Genomic DNA, 14,769 nt, shown 5'->3' with positions numbered 1-14,769 from the left:
ATACCTACTTCGAAGAGTCAAACGTGGTGCTGAGTGCTCTGTACACATAAGTGCTGGGGCTGCCCAAGGGGAGGCTCCTACGGCACCTAACCCCTCCCTCCGACATGGCGGCTGCCGCCAGAGACTGTCAGATTTCCAGGGACCTGCATCTGTATCTCAGAGTCCCTGGGGAGGGGTCCAGAGGTACCTATGTTGCTAAATCACCAGGCCGGCAGCTGCATCTGTGATCCCTGCTCCTGCTGCTGCCTGACCACTGAACAGCCATAGAGCTTACTGCGAGTCATTTTCACACACTGATCCTACAGCCCCTCTTGACCTGGGTGCCAGGGAACTGAGCAAGGGTCCCTTCACTCAGGCAGATAAAGGATATGCCCAAGGAATGAATCTCCTACCCTTGTCCTCTGGCACCTAGCCAACCTGACCCCTCTACCCACACCCACCCTGAACCCTTGAACCTGAGGCTCCACCACAATCCAGCTCCCTGCCCCTCCCCTGCCGCCATAAAGATCAGGTCCCTGGAAGCTGAGCTCAAGCTTCCTGTCCTACCAGTGGGCATTGATAAAGATGAGGTCCCAGTCCTGCCTCTGACTGTGGCCTTGGGCAGGTCACTTCCTTTTCTGACCTCTTTCTCCTTTCTACAAAATGGGCAACCTAAAACCTTTCAGCAAGGTTATGGTGAGGGGTCAGGGGTCATGTGTGTGAAGCGCCTAGCACAGCAGCATGAGACCAAGTGCCAAGGGACAACGGCTGACACTTAAAGAGCTTATTCTGTGCCAGGCAGTCACTAAGTGCTTTATGTATACATCAGTTTGTTTTATCCTCATAACAACCCTATGAGGTAGGTACTAGTACCAACCCCATTTCACAGATGGGGAAACTGAGGTCACCAAGTTCTGCCTGGGCTCCAGCTCAGGCGGTCTGGCATCTGGGCCCCAGTGAAAGGCCGCCATGACCATCACAGCCACTGGGGAAGGCCAGTAGCAAGGGGCCCCACTCCGCATTTCCAATCAGAGCCAGCCCGACTCTATCATACAATTTGACAAGACCAAGCAAGGTGAACCAAGGAGATGGAGGAACACAGTTGGAGTCCCAGGGCTGGGCCTTCACCTGGGAGAAGCAAACAGCTCAGCAGCAAAATCCACAGAGTGAAGTTTATTCCCAACAAAGTTTCCCTCCCCCCTCCCCAGCCCGGGACAGAGACAGACAGGCTGGGGCAAAGATGGAGCTCCAGTGGCTGAGGGACCTCTGAGAAACAGGGAAGGGCCCTGGCCTCCCAGGCCCAGCTGTGTCTGGTTCCCCCAGCCTGGCTGAGTCCACTGTGCCTCCCGGCCCAGCCCTCGGGGGAGGGGAGGGGGCGCTGGCTCCTGGGTAGTTCCAAAGTGGAGTGTGAAAATAGAGAGATATATATATTTATACGCAGTGGACAGTCCGGCGTGGCACTCACACCTCTGTCTGAAAGTCGCCATCCAGTGGTTCTGTGGGCTCCCAGGCTGCTGCCCGGTGCAGAGCCAGCCGTTCTCGGGGCTTGGGGGGCAGCGAGCCCAGTGTCATAGACTTGAAGGTGCTCCAGCTCTGATGTCGCCGCTGTTGGGACAAGCTGGGACGTTCCCCCGGACTGGGCTTCTCCTGTCGGGGGAGAGGGAAGGGCCCGTGGAGATGGGCCAATACCCTCTCAACCATTGTACAGAAGGAGAAACTGAGGAGGCCCAGCGATGGCCAAAGTTACTGAGCGATCAGGTGCTCCGTAACAATACAGGTTCAAATACAGATCTGCCTGGCTCCAGAGGTGGCCCCGAGACCATGTCTCCTCTCTGCCCACCCTCCTTAAGACCCTGGTAGAATCCCTGTCAATGTCCCCCAACCCCGAGCAACTCCAGAGCTGTTGCTTATGCCATGGGTAGGCCCTTGTTGAGGCAGACAGAGGTTGCCCAAGCAGGGGAGATGATAGGGAGGGACTGAATCCCTGGGAGTCCCCTCACCCCCACCCAGCCCAGGGGGACTTACGCTGGACACGCTCCGTTCGGCTGCCCCACCCGAGGACACACTCCACCGCTTCTCCCTCTGTAACGGGGGCCACGGGTCAAGGTCTGACCCCAGGGGCCACTGCACCAGGCCAGGCCCGGAGCTTCGGGCAGGGGCAACCACGGGAGGAGCCCTCACCTTGGCGGTGGACTGGCTGCGGTAGCGGTCGAAAGTGTGGAATTTCTGGTTGAGCTCATGGTAGAGTTCCGAGTGCCGTTTCCGGGTGTGCATCACCTTCTGGGAGCCACAGGGCTTCAGAGGAGATGCTCCCCAGTGGGGCAGCACCGTGCGCCAGCCCCCCACTCAGGGTCCCCTTAGCCCTGCCTGCTGCTGGCCCCTCTAGGACAAGGCCTGCCTATCTCTTTACCCCCGAGCTACAGGCTTGGGCGGGGAGGGACTGTTGGGAGGATCCCACAGAAACCACAGGCTTGTGGGGTCAGGCTCTGCAATGGGATCTGGGCTAGTTTTAGGAGTGGACCCTCCAGAGACGACCCCAATACCCACATACACACAACACTTACCTCAAAGTCCAGGTCTGAATACCGTAACTTCTTTCGCTGGGAAGGAGCAGCAAGGAGGCAGTGAAGGAGAAGAAAGCTTTATACCATATGCAGAAACCGGAAACCTGGTACCCCAGGTTCTGCCCACTGCACCTTCCCCCAGACCAAGCCCAGGAGTTCAGAATCCTGAAAGGGCAGCCCCTGGGGCTGTGGGAACAGTGGCTGTGGCCTGAGGCATGAGGAGCTGAGGCACTACCCTGCCAAGGGCTGCCACTCGGGCCTCAAGCCCGCACTCCTTGCCACCCCTGCAATGCACGCCCATGGAGGGCGACGCTCACAGGAAACACACCCACACTGGCATACGTGCAGACATGCAACCGCACAGAGGCCAAATGTCCCCGTGCAGCCTTCCAACGTGGCAGGGACACGGATTCCCACATGGGGTCACAGAGCAGATGCTCCTTCCTCTGTGCCCTGGATTCCACCCTTTGCCCCATCTTGCCCCTTTCTCATTGCCAGCCATGGGCTCCCCTCGCCCTGGAACATTCCACTTGTGCTGCAAACACAAGGACTCAGGTTTTCAGTCCTTCCTTTGACCCTGCCTTGCCCCTTTTCCTAACAAACCAGGCCCTTCCTCCCTGACCTCCCTACCCTGTCATGTCTCTGCGGTCCTCACTTGCCCAAGATCAGCTCCGAGGCCCCAACAACCTACGCAGTGTCCAGTGCTGCTGAAGGAGGAGGCCTTAGTCTTCGAATGCTGGCACGGAGCACTCATGAGACCAAGACCAGGTTACATTGGGGAAACTGTGGTCCAGGGAGGAGAAGGGACTTGCTCCAAGGCCCTCAAGGATGATGTTAAAGCCACCATCTAGACATCCCAAGCCCCAGGCCCAGCAGACTTGCTTGCCACCACGGGCCTTCATTACACCCCTCTCCCGCTCCTCTTCCCACCTCCCTGCCAGCCCTTTGCCCACCAGCTACCCTGGCTTCCCTAACACTAGGCTCTGTGCTCCCTGCCCTGGACCTTCCTCTGCCCTTTACCAGGCACACGTATGTCCTCCCTGTTCCTGGCCACACCTTGCTTTTTGGAGGCAGCCGGATAGCTCCCTCTGCCCCCTGATGCCCACAGGTCCTGCACACTCAGCTGTGCCCAACTGAATAAAGGTGGACCCCTCGGCCGCAAACCCACTCCTCCACTTCTGCGCCCCTGCAGCTGCCCACGCTAGATTTCTGGATGTCAACCTTGACCTCTCAAGATGCTGCCACATTTATTGCCACCTCCCACACAAGTTGCACAGTGCTGGCCCCTCCTCAGTGGTCCAACCATGGGCAGCTGTCCACAGACCAGAACCTGCTGTGATGCTGAGCGCAACCCACCGCTAATGCCAACGTCGAGTTTTCTGTCTTTGTTACGCCTTCCTGTTTTTGCCATCTGCAGCAGGAGCAGGCACCAAATGTTCAAGAAACATTTTGGGAGAGAAACGAAACTTGAGAATCTTCTAGCTGCTAACTTAATTTCCTTAGTGCGGAGGATGGGGAGCAGCTTTCTGAGGCTGAACATGAGCCGCCAACAGTGCTTAAGCTGTGACTCCTGCCCCTTTCCTTATCCACATCCCACTTATCCCTCCAACTAGAGTTCTAGAATGTTCTAACGTTCTACAGTGGGTCACCACCACCTGCTTGTTCCCAGTGATTCCGTGAAGACGGCAGGTCAGAGGAGGCCAGAGGGATGGTGGGGCATCCACAGAAACCACACAGGCAAGGTGAGAGAGGGGCTGACATTTTCTCAGGAAAGGGGTGGTCAATTAGCACAGGCTTATGGGCAGTGCTGAGGCTGATTTCAGGGATGATAACAGCAGCAATTCCCAATTATCTAGCACTTCCTACCCGTTCCACACAGAAACAAATGTTTTACGTCACTCAGTCCTCACAACAACTCTACAAAGAGGCTGCTCTGTTCTCCCCACTTTACAAATGAGGAAACTGAGGCTCAGAGATATTAAGGCTCAGAGAGACTGAGGCTCAGAGATTTTGTTCCAGATCTCACTGCTGATCAGCGGCATCCAGACGCGCGGAACACAGAGGCCCAGGCTCTCAGCCCGTTATGTCTGCCCCCGAACAATACAGCATCTGGCCTGAGCCACAGGCCCCTTCAAGGAAGACCCATCCTAACCAGTCACCCCAAAGTAAGGCCTAAAGCAAGTGTGAATACACCGAGAAGTGCACCCTCAGCGCATGGAGTCCAAGCCCACTTGAGTTCAGAGAAGCTGGGATTCCCTTGGCGCTGCCATGGGCACAAGCAGAGGTTAGACACGCACGGCTTATCACTCCCAGCAACTTCGTACAAAGGAGCTGCTCTGGGGAGCTGCCTTCCTGGCTGCGGCCTGCGACTCAGACATGGTCTCAGGCCCGTGGGGGCAGGCCCCCACCCCACCCTACCCCTGTGCCCTGCTGCCCCTCACCTCCAGGGAGCCCAGCTTCATGGTGGAGCCAGGCACAGTGCGGGGCATGGTCCGGCTGCGCTCCCCAGGCTCGGGCACTTGGCGGGCGCTGGGGGTCGGCGGTGGTGGTTGGAAGGTCATCCCATAGGGGTTCTGTAAAGACCCATAGGCAGGGCCCAGCCCCAGGCCCGAGTGGTCCACAGACAGGAAGCTGGGGTAGCCTTCAGGGTGGGCCAGTGCCTTGGCGGCCCGTCGGGGGGTGCCCTCGGGCCGGGCCCTCGGGGGATCCTCACCCCCTCCGCCCCCACTGCCAGGCTGCAGGCTCAGAGTCCGTCGGGGCAGCACCATATAGTCCCCCTCGGAGCCTGGCTCAGCTGACCGGAGCCACGTGAGATCCAGCTGCCGCAGGCTGCCCTCCCCACACATGTACACGGGGTTGGCCTCCTGCGGGGGGGGCGGCTCCCCCAGGCCTGGCGGGGCTGCCATGGGCACCAGGATATTCCCAGGCAGAGGTGAGAAGCTGAGGCCACCTTCAGGACCCACAAGGCAGGACTTGGGCTCCTCATCCTCATCCAGGGACAGGCGGGACAGTGTGCCTGTGATGGTGGACGGGTTGCAAGTGTTGACCTCCTTGAACAGAACTGGGGGCAGGAGTGAGAGGGAGGTTAAGGGAAGTCCTGGGGAGGAGGAGCCCCACATGCTTCTGTCCAGGCTGGGCAGATACCACGCCCCTGAGGTCAGATGGAGGAAGAAACTGAGTTCTGGAGAGACGGCTGGGTGCTTGATACTCGCTCCAGCACCAGAGGGGTTAAGAAGACAACTGGCCCAGAGGCCCGCCGCAAGGCAGGGCAAGGAATGAAGCCAAGGCCCAGCTTCCACAGGTCAGCCTCTGCTGCAGGGCCTGACCTCTGATCCCACAGCCCGGAGACTGTCACAAGGGTCCTGCTCCTCCCCTCTCCCTACGCAGTTCCCCCCCCAGGAGACAAAACTGGAAAGCGATTCTGGTTAAGAATCATGGAAATGACACAATACTGTAATAGGCATCATGGGCCAAGCACCCTGCTAGGCACTGGATGTCCCCTAATCCATTTAAGGCTCCGAGTGGTAAGCCATTTGCCCAAAGTCACACAGTAAGTGTGCTCACAGCCTTCAATCCACTAAGGACCGTCTGACTCTAAAGCTAAATCCCATAGCCAGCCCCGCCAGGGCCTCCCACGATGGGGCTGGGGACCCTCCCTCGCTGCCCTTCCCTGGGGAGCCATTCTCAGCTCCGCACAGGCAGACTCACCTGTCTGACAAGCCAGGTCCACATCCTTTTCAAAGTCTGACTATAGGCAGAGAGAGACAGAGCAGGTGGGCAGAGAATCAATGTATCACGGTGGGTGCGGGGGGCTCAGTCCCCTCCCTACCCACCCAAAGCTTCTGCCCATGGCACACTGCCCAACAGAATCCAGAAGGACCCCAGACATGTCCACTCCAGCCCCACCTGATAGGTGGGGAAAATGAACGAGCGAAAGACTTGCCCAATGTTACCCAGAAGTCAGTGGCTGAGCCTGAATTAAACCTGATCTCTGTCCCCTCCCTGCCACGGATAGGAAAGGCGAGGGGGCTGGGGCAGGGGAATTGGGGAGGGCACAGTCAGAACCCACTGCGCCCTGCCCAGGCCTCTTCACTCACCAGGATCTGCAGCTGCCCATTCTTACAGGAGTCGGGGGAGTCTTCACTCTCATCGGCCCGGCACACGCCCATCTGGCACTTCACCACGTCCTGGACCTGGGAGCAGCAGGCATCTGCTGTCCTGAGGCCGCCACCGGGCCCTTCCCACCCCAGGCACCCAGGCAGATGTGGAAGGACAGAAGCGCATTCGGCTCGGGGGAGGTCAGACGGGAGAAGGAGCCCCTGGAGACCAAGAGGCCAAGGACAGGCTGCCCAGGCTCTCAGCTTCCACACCAAGGGCTGCCCAGCTGGAGGCCTGGGCGGGGCCTCAGTCCTCCTCGTCTGCACAGTGAGGAGAAGTGAGAGGACTGGCCTGGTGAGGTGTGTGCGCAAGGACAGGAGAGGCCGAGCCCCACCTCTCGGCGCAGGAAGCAGTGCACAGCCGTGATGACAAAGCCTTGCGCAGAGTTGAAGACAGCGAAGAGGGCCTGGAAGAGGATGGAGCGGCGGTCTGTCATGGCCAGGACAGCAGACATCCAGGTGAGCGCCAGCAGAGGCAGCACCACACAGGAGCTCCAAAGGGAGGCCCTGAAGACAGCAGCAGAGCGTCCATCAGGGTGACACTCCAGGAGACAGAGTGGGCTGAGCCCAGGCCTGCACTCAGCCTTAAGCTGCCCAAGACTGGCAGGGCCCCAGACTCCAAGACCTCGGTAATGGTCCCAAGCAGAGAGGGGCTGAGGAAGCGAAGGCAGAGAAACAGAGAAAGAAACGGGAGAAGTGTGGGGCCAGAGCGGGGACCAGGAGAGACGGGAGGAGCAGGCACTCTGACACAGTGGGACTGAGCCAGAGAGAGCCAGAGGCAGCCTCAGGGGGCAGAGCGAGAGAAGGTGGAAAGAGACAGTGGGAGAAAAGACAAGAAGGGAGACAGATGCAGAGGCTGTGACTTTCAGCCTATTCGCAGAGAATCACAGGCCTGGGCCACGTCCCCAGAGATTTGGGGAGAGGAGGAGAGGAAGAGGGACAAAGAGATGACAGGCACAGTGAGAGAGAGGATGAGACAGGCAGAGACACACAGACAGAAAGAGCACATGGAGGACGTCACAGAGCACAAATCTTTGGGGAGAAGACGGGGGCCAGGGCCGGTGCAGCAGAGGCTCATCCCCTTCGGTTCCCCCAAGGAGAGGCCACCAGGCCCTCAGTGGCTGCTCAGAGCACTGAGCAGAAAGATCATAGCTGGCGCTGGGGGTAAAAGCCAGGATCAAGGCCAAACCCACACATCCCCTGACTTCTTGACAGGAGAAGGCAGAGGGAAAAAGGCAGATGGGCCCTGCATCCAGGCACCAGTGTCAACCTGCCATCACTGGCTATAGCCCACCTGGGCACAGGAGGGCAGTCTTGCCCTATTGGGCCAGGTGCCACACCCGGCCCATCCTGCTTCATGAACACCCCCGGTGGGACAGTCAGCTCTGGCCAAGGCAGAAAGATGGGCAGGGGCCAAGACCCATCCTAGGAAGAGCGCTTGGGGGTAGTTCAGCCTAGCCAGGGGCAGGCACAGCGGTCTCCACAGCCCCCAGGGGCAGAGCCAAGACTGAGAGAGGGCCTAATTGGAGTCATAAGAGCTACCATTGATTAACCACCAATTCTCTGCCAGGCCCTACACTGAACACTTTACATACATTAGTTCACATTGTGATCCAAACAACTCCAATAAACAGGCATGGGAATTATTATCCCAATTTACAGACCAGGAAACTGGAGTGTGCCCAGCTGCACAGAGGGATACAAACCCAGCTTGGCTGCCTCTGAAACCCCAGCTTTTAACTACTAGTTCTGACAGAGAGTCAGAGAGGCAGATGGCAGCCCAAGCGACAGCAAGCTTTCTATTCCACACAGCTTCCCAGAGATGGTGTCAGCTACCTCCTAAGGCAGTGAGCTCCCTGACTCTGGAGGTATGTAAGATAGAGCTGGACCCCCACTGGTCAGGCAGGCTGAGATGGATTTCTGGCCCTGAGTGGGATGCTGGGCCTAAAGTCCTGGCGGATTTGTGCATGGCTGGGATTTTGAGTCTCAGCTGCCGAGGACAGGGGTGTCTCAGTGACATAATTCTCTACCTCCAAGATTCTCTGCCCCCCAATTGGTTGAGATTCAATGCCTGTGAAATTCTAACTCTCAGATTCTATGACAGGTGATAAGACTATGATTCACATTCTAACACTCTTAGCTTCTGATTGTCTTAGTCCAAGATTCGATAATTCTAATTCTAAGGTTCTATGGGCTCAAAAATTCTAAGGCCCTGAGATTCTATGAACCTCTCTATAGATGGGGGTATAAGGAGGGGTTTTCAGCTGTGCCTAAATAAAATGTAAGCCAGCAGTGAGGGCAGGGGTGGGAGGAAGGGGTGGGCACAGGAAGCTAGCATTTTCCAGGAAGCAGACATTTACTCCCAATGCCCTCTGCCACCTCAATGCCAAGCCCTTGAGAGTGTGTGGCAGCGGCAGGGCAAGCTTTCCAGGGCACTAGACTGATTCCCTCCTCCACCCACCAAAGGCACTACCCCCCATTCTTTTGCCCCCGCCCACCCCACCGCCCCCCCCCCAGGGGGCACAACTAACATGGCGTTCCTGGCCGAGGCTGAGCTGAGCAGGGGGCTGGGGACCGCTCCACACGCTGAGCAGGGGAGGAGCAGGCTGGCCCAGGGGCACCGCTCCGACCTCGGGTGTGGCACAGACACGGGAGAAGGAGGGAAACACATGGGAAGTGGGAGATGGGGCAGCATGAGCCCCGAGTGGGGTGGGAGGGGGAGGGCAGGTGAGAGAGAGAGAGGTGGGTTAGGGTGGGCGAGGGGATGCAGCTGAGCACTGAGTGCCCATCTTGCCTGCACCCTTGATGCACCAAGGTTAGGGAGCTCCAGTCAGTCGCAGCGTAGAGCCCTGAATCTCTGAGAGTGGCCGCAGCCCTCCCTCCCTATACCATTTCCCACAAGGCCAAGTCACAGAGAACCCCCTTACCCGGCCCTCTGTTTCTTGGATTTGTCTGAGATGCCGTCGCGTGCCATGAGCTTGTTGAAGACAATGATTCCAATGAGCATATTCACCTGAGGGCCCAGCAGAGGGGGGGGGGGACGGGGAGGGAGACAGGATCACCAGGTGCCCTCCTGGTAGGAAAGCCCCAGGTGGGAGCTGGAGGGCAGGGAGGAGTAGACCCCCCGGGACACACCCCTCCCAGGACAAGTGCACATACCAAGACGATGACAGCCGCAGGGCCCACAAAGGCATAGAGCAGGCCACCCTCCAGGGAGAGCCAGCAGCTGGGGGGTGGGGCGAGAAGGGGCATCAGACACCCTCAAACACCATCTCTCAGTGCCCTCTGGGCTGCCAGGCCCACATCGGCAATGGGGCTGAGCCCCAGACAGGGGTAGAGGGAGCCACTGGCTCTCGTTGAGCATCAGTTTCCCATTTATCAAAAGCTAAGACCTTCAGGCCCAGCCCCATGGGGATCAAACAAGGCTGATCCTTGAGCTAAAGGGTTCTTAGAGATTATCCAATCCCAGCACAAACTTTAACAGTCAGGGAAACTGAGGCTCTGAGATGGGGAAGGATTTGCCCAAAGCCCCACAGCAGGCGTGGGCCAAGCGTGCAGCCTGAGAGGGCCTGAGGCCCAGTGTGGGTGCCTAGCAGTAAACCCCCGCCCGCCACGGGAGGCCCACGTACTAGCTGGATGTACCATATCCTTTGGTGCGGGTAAAGCCGACAGACACGGCCACCACCAGAGCAGGCAGACCTAAGGGATCAGGGGAAGCCAGAGTGAAACAGCTGTCAGTCTTCAGGGTCCTATCATTCTCCCAGAACCCCACCCAGCCCAGCCGACTCCTGTGCCCCCAAAGAGTGGCCAGGGCCGAAGCTGAACCTGTCTTGCTGCCCCTGCTCCCAAGGCCCATTGGCAGAGTCCAGCACAGGCCCTGCTCACCCCAGCCCAGGCAGAGGAAGCGCTTGCGAACGAGGCGGGTACGCATCCGTCCAATGACAGCCAGGTAAGACTGCCAAGCCTCAGTGAGCACCCAGCAAAAGGAGGAGAGGAAGAAGAAATGCAGGAAGGCAGCTGTCATGGTGCAAACACCCTGTAAGGAGAGGGGAAAAGAGGGAGTGGCCCTGAGCAGCCGCCAGGGCGGGAGTCACCGGGCTTCCCACGCCCGCTGCTGGGCGCTGCCATGGCCGCCCACCCGAGCTCCGCCCTCCACAGAGCCCTGCCAGGCAACCCCCTGTCTTCCTGCACCCACACACAGCACGACACAGGCCTGGTGACATGCACACAGCGCTCAGCATCCGGGAGGCGGGCAGGCAGGCTACCCACGCACAGACGGGGTTGGCAGGGAGGGGGGCAGACAGGAGCACCTGCCGCGTCACGGCCAGGCGGGCCCCAGACCTGGCACTCGCAGTGCTAGCACTGTGCAGAGAAGGCTGAGGGGGCATAAGGGGCAGCCCGCACAGGTCATCTATAGGCAGGGGGCCCTAGAGGCCTTGCTCAGGCTCCCACATGGCCACAGACATGAGAAGGCTCAGGCTCCACCAATGCCACCCGCCCAGCACATGTGCACGCAGGCACTCAGCTCACGTACTTGTTCGCAGAAGTGCACAGACATTCCTCACTCGAGTACACACATCCCTCCTCTTCAATGCTTTCACGTATGCTCGCACACAATTTTCCCCCACACACTCACCCAACACACAGCTGGCGTGTATACAAACATCCACCACTTACGTAGGTAAACACAAACACACACTGTCACCTGCAAACACTCTCCGCCCTCGCCCCCTTCACCCCACTCTCACTCCCTGGCCCCCCCATGAGCCTGCACCTGCCTTGCTCAGCACCCGCGACTGGCCCACGAGGATCAGGATATTGGACGCCAGAATGGACAGGCAGAAATTGAGCAAGATGATGGAGCGTTCAGATTTTATAAACCTGAGAGGGCACAGCAGGCAGAGACAAAGGAGCTGGCTGCCCCGCCCAACCTGGGGTGACTGGTCACCTCCCCCCTCCATCTTCCCAGTGTCCCACCTACCTCCAGAATGCAGCATAGATGGCAAGCAGGGTGAGCAGTGCCATGCAGGACACAGCACAGCCAATCACAAGGGGGACCGAGGGGGAGCCTGCCAGCTCCAGGGTCTGGGGGAGATGAGCAGATGTTCAGATGGGTCACTGTGAGAGGGCTGCTGCAGGGGTGCCCTGGGCCTCCCTACTCCCTGTCTGGTACAGACTGGCACCTGCACCTTTATCACAGCCACACACAGACGAGGGCTCACCATTGCCTTCACACGTGCATGGAGCAGACCCATTCATACATGTGGAGGCATGTGTCTGCTCAGTCACCCACACTCTCGCACATACAACTGGACACGCACACGTGTGTACATGCACATGACTGCCCACTGCCACACACCCTCAGGCACATGTCATCACTGTGAGCACCATCCCAGGGGCACAGATTTCCATGTGCAACCCCAGAAGTGCAGCTGCTCAGACACACGTGTGGGATCACCCAGGTCCCTGCTGACGGTGACAGATGGCCGCTGGCAGTCCAGGCATCTCTTCCCTGCCCACCCCAGGCACCTCCCACTCACCAGGTCCTTGGGTGGCTGGGCCAGCACAGCAAAGGTAGACAGATGCTGGCACTGGCAGCGGGTGTGTGCTGCCTGGGTCTCCAGCGTCTGGCAGCTCTCGGTGTCCCAGTCCCCTGAGCTGGCGTCTCTTGGGTGGGCGGAGAGGTAGAGTGAGCCCCAGCCCAGTTCTGTGGCCCCACCTCTAGCACTGACCACTGCCCAAGGACAGGTGAATCCGGGGCAAGGCCATATCCAAGAGGTAGGCAATTGGGAGCTCCAGGCGGCACCCTCGAGCCCTTGGACCAAGGATGGCACCGAGGAGCCCTCTGGCCTTCCAAACGGGGGATCCCCTCCTGAGGAGAGGTCCTAGGGCTGTACTCTTCCCCACAGAGACCCTGCCCAACTCACGCTCTGGAGTAGTCCCAGCTGGCACAGTGGGGATCCGTGGTGCCCTGGTGAGTGGGGAACAGAACACCTGAGTGTAGTGTGGGGTGGGGAGCTCACCACCCTGACCACCACCCATCCTGCCATGGCAGGGCCCACACAGGTCTGAGGGTCATCCTGCCATTGAGCACACCACCGCCCCCTCAGACAGGTCTGACCACCCATGTTGGGGTGTGTCCGGGGTCCCTGCCCGGGCCCCCACTCACATTGATGATATAGGAGAGCTCCACTGTGATGAGGGGCTCAGCTGGTGGCTGTGTGGGGGGCCGCACAGTCACTGTCATCACTCGGGATGTGACGGCCAGGGGGGGCCTGGGGACAGGTTCTGAGGTCAGCTCCTGCCAGCGGGTGCCCAAACCCAGTCAGAAACCCCAAAGGTGCTTTGGATGGGAGGCAGGGGGTGACCGGGGGCCAAGTCCGGGGGAGGCCTAGAGCTCAGTGGGGCCCAGGATTCGGGGGAGGTCTAGAGCTCAGTCCAATACCCCCTGGGCCACAGCAAAACCTCTGGGAGCTGCACGGACATCTCTGCGAAGCATGTCTGTTCAGAGCCAGGCAAGGAGTCGCAGAGGCTGCTGCTGCATCTCTCCGTGACCAGCGCAGGCTCAGTCCTCCTCTCACCGGGACCTCCCTACACCCTTGGCAGCCCCATCCATCTCTCCCAGGGACTCACCTGGGGGGCGGCAGGATGAGGCCCAGGGTGCGGTAGAGCACAGCACCGATCACAAAGTAGGAGGAGGCGTCCTCGGGGTCTGCTGGGAGGAGGCGCTGGTGGGAGTAGCCCGGGCCAGGGCCCACCGTTCCGGGGCCCCTCCCCCTGCCGGGGCTGCTTGCTGCCCCAGAGGCAGCTGGCTTCCCTGGGGAGGAGAGGCTGAGCACCTCCTTGGGCAGGAAGAGGCGGTCCTCCGAGTGCCGCACCCAGTCCTTCATGCCCCGGCGGCCACGCATGGGGAACGTGATGTCGCTGGACACAGCTGAGACGGGCTCTCGCTGAATGCTGATCACTGCAGGGGGATGGAGGATGGCAGCCCACACCAGGATAGACAGACACAGGAGACAGACACAAGGAAGAGAGAGATGTGGGGGAGGCGGACACCAGGAAGGCAGAAGCATACACCCAGGTTAGCACCAACCCGGAGGCGGGGGGACGCGTACAGAGAAACACCACACAAAGATGGAGGAGGGGAAAAAACATGGAAAGATACAAACAAGAGGTTAAATGAGGGAAAGACGGGGCCTCGAGAAAGAGAGAAATAGAAGAAACCATCCCGCCCCCACTGAGGCCTGGGTTCTACCACATCTGGCACCCCTGCCGGCTTCCTGTACCCAGGTTGTCCGTGACAATCAAAGAGCTCTGGAAGGCCTTGAGAGCATCGCCCACCAAGTGAATAAAGTCCTCCACGACACGGAGCAGGTGCACAGAGCCAGGGGACACCTGGGGACAAAGAGTGTGTGAGGGTCCAAGATGGCAGTGGGTCACGGAGGAGGAAACTGAGAAGCCTGGCCTCTCACCTGCTGGGCATCATCCCACTTATCCTTGTTCTCTTCATCCACCATGAAGCTCACCACCTGGAAGAAGCGCTGGGGAGACGGTGATTGTCAGGAGGTCCCAGCCCCAAGGACGGGTCTTCCCCACCACAGTCACACTTGCCACCCCCAGAGACCAGGACTCCCCATTCAGTGTGGGGCTTCTGCACCCTCAGTCCTACTTCCTCCCACAAGGGCAGGGAGGTACCTGCACATCATCAGCCGAGGGTACATAGGTGGCCCTCTTGAAGGTATCAGTGACGTTCCTCAGAATGTCCACGGAGAAGAGCAGGTCCCCGCTGTAGTAGGTGCGCCGGGCCAGCAGCTCCTGCAGGCTGCGCACCACTTGTGACATGCCCTCACCGGCCAGCATGCGCTGCCCTTTGGCCAGGTGCTCCCGAAGCTGAAGGTGACAGGGGGGCCACTGTCACAGGAGTGTCAGGAGCTGGGACCAGCCCCTGGCCCATCCCACTCCAGTCCACCCACTGCTTGCGTCCAGGAGGAAAGGGAGGGGAAAAGGCAGATAGAGGTGTTCAAGGGGAGACAGAGTCCAAGAAAGAGACCCATAAAGAGAGAGAATCC

The 14,769-nt window shown here is 59.3% G+C and overlaps 1 protein-coding gene across 17 annotated transcripts in view; it reads right to left on the bottom strand.

Moving 5' to 3' along the window:
- Positions 1 to 859: 859 nt before the first annotated feature.
- The window catches only part of ADGRB2 (adhesion G protein-coupled receptor B2), a 36,646-nt gene continuing 22,736 nt past the window's right edge, over positions 860 to 14,769 (bottom strand). For 3 of the 17 annotated variants that reach the window (XM_081057977.1, XM_081057978.1, XM_081057967.1), the window contains 22 exons: positions 14,396 to 14,590; positions 14,173 to 14,241; positions 13,987 to 14,095; positions 13,334 to 13,664; positions 12,870 to 12,975; positions 12,628 to 12,671; positions 12,241 to 12,367; positions 11,682 to 11,785; positions 11,479 to 11,581; positions 10,586 to 10,736; positions 10,330 to 10,399; positions 9,860 to 9,926; positions 9,628 to 9,713; positions 9,232 to 9,330; positions 7,036 to 7,207; positions 6,641 to 6,736; positions 6,252 to 6,291; positions 4,985 to 5,604; positions 2,544 to 2,579; positions 2,161 to 2,259; positions 2,005 to 2,061; positions 864 to 1,626 (listed from right to left, as the gene is read on the bottom strand). In XM_081057977.1, the coding sequence (XP_080914103.1) occupies positions 1,441 to 1,626; positions 2,005 to 2,061; positions 2,161 to 2,259; positions 2,544 to 2,579; positions 4,985 to 5,604; positions 6,252 to 6,291; positions 6,641 to 6,736; positions 7,036 to 7,207; positions 9,232 to 9,330; positions 9,628 to 9,713; positions 9,860 to 9,926; positions 10,330 to 10,399; positions 10,586 to 10,736; positions 11,479 to 11,581; positions 11,682 to 11,785; positions 12,241 to 12,367; positions 12,628 to 12,671; positions 12,870 to 12,975; positions 13,334 to 13,664; positions 13,987 to 14,095; positions 14,173 to 14,241; positions 14,396 to 14,590 (2,967 nt within the window). In that variant the 3' untranslated portion in view covers positions 864 to 1,440. Of the gene's footprint in view, positions 1,627 to 2,004; positions 2,062 to 2,160; positions 2,260 to 2,543; positions 2,580 to 4,984; positions 5,605 to 6,251; positions 6,292 to 6,640; positions 6,737 to 7,035; positions 7,208 to 9,231; positions 9,331 to 9,627; positions 9,714 to 9,859; positions 9,927 to 10,329; positions 10,400 to 10,585; positions 10,737 to 11,478; positions 11,582 to 11,681; positions 11,786 to 12,240; positions 12,368 to 12,627; positions 12,672 to 12,869; positions 12,976 to 13,333; positions 13,665 to 13,986; positions 14,096 to 14,172; positions 14,242 to 14,395; positions 14,591 to 14,769 lie in introns of those variants that run through there. The other 14 variants (XM_081057976.1, XM_081057964.1, XM_081057965.1 and 11 more) reach the window with 11 other exon arrangements.

Source organism: Rhinolophus hipposideros (genome assembly GCF_964194185.1).
Source record: "Rhinolophus hipposideros genome assembly, chromosome: 8".
In the NCBI taxonomy this organism is placed as follows: Eukaryota; Metazoa; Chordata; class Mammalia; order Chiroptera; family Rhinolophidae; genus Rhinolophus; species Rhinolophus hipposideros.
The sequence above is the reverse complement of the archived record's forward strand: the minus strand, read 5'-3'. Positions and strand labels throughout refer to the sequence as shown.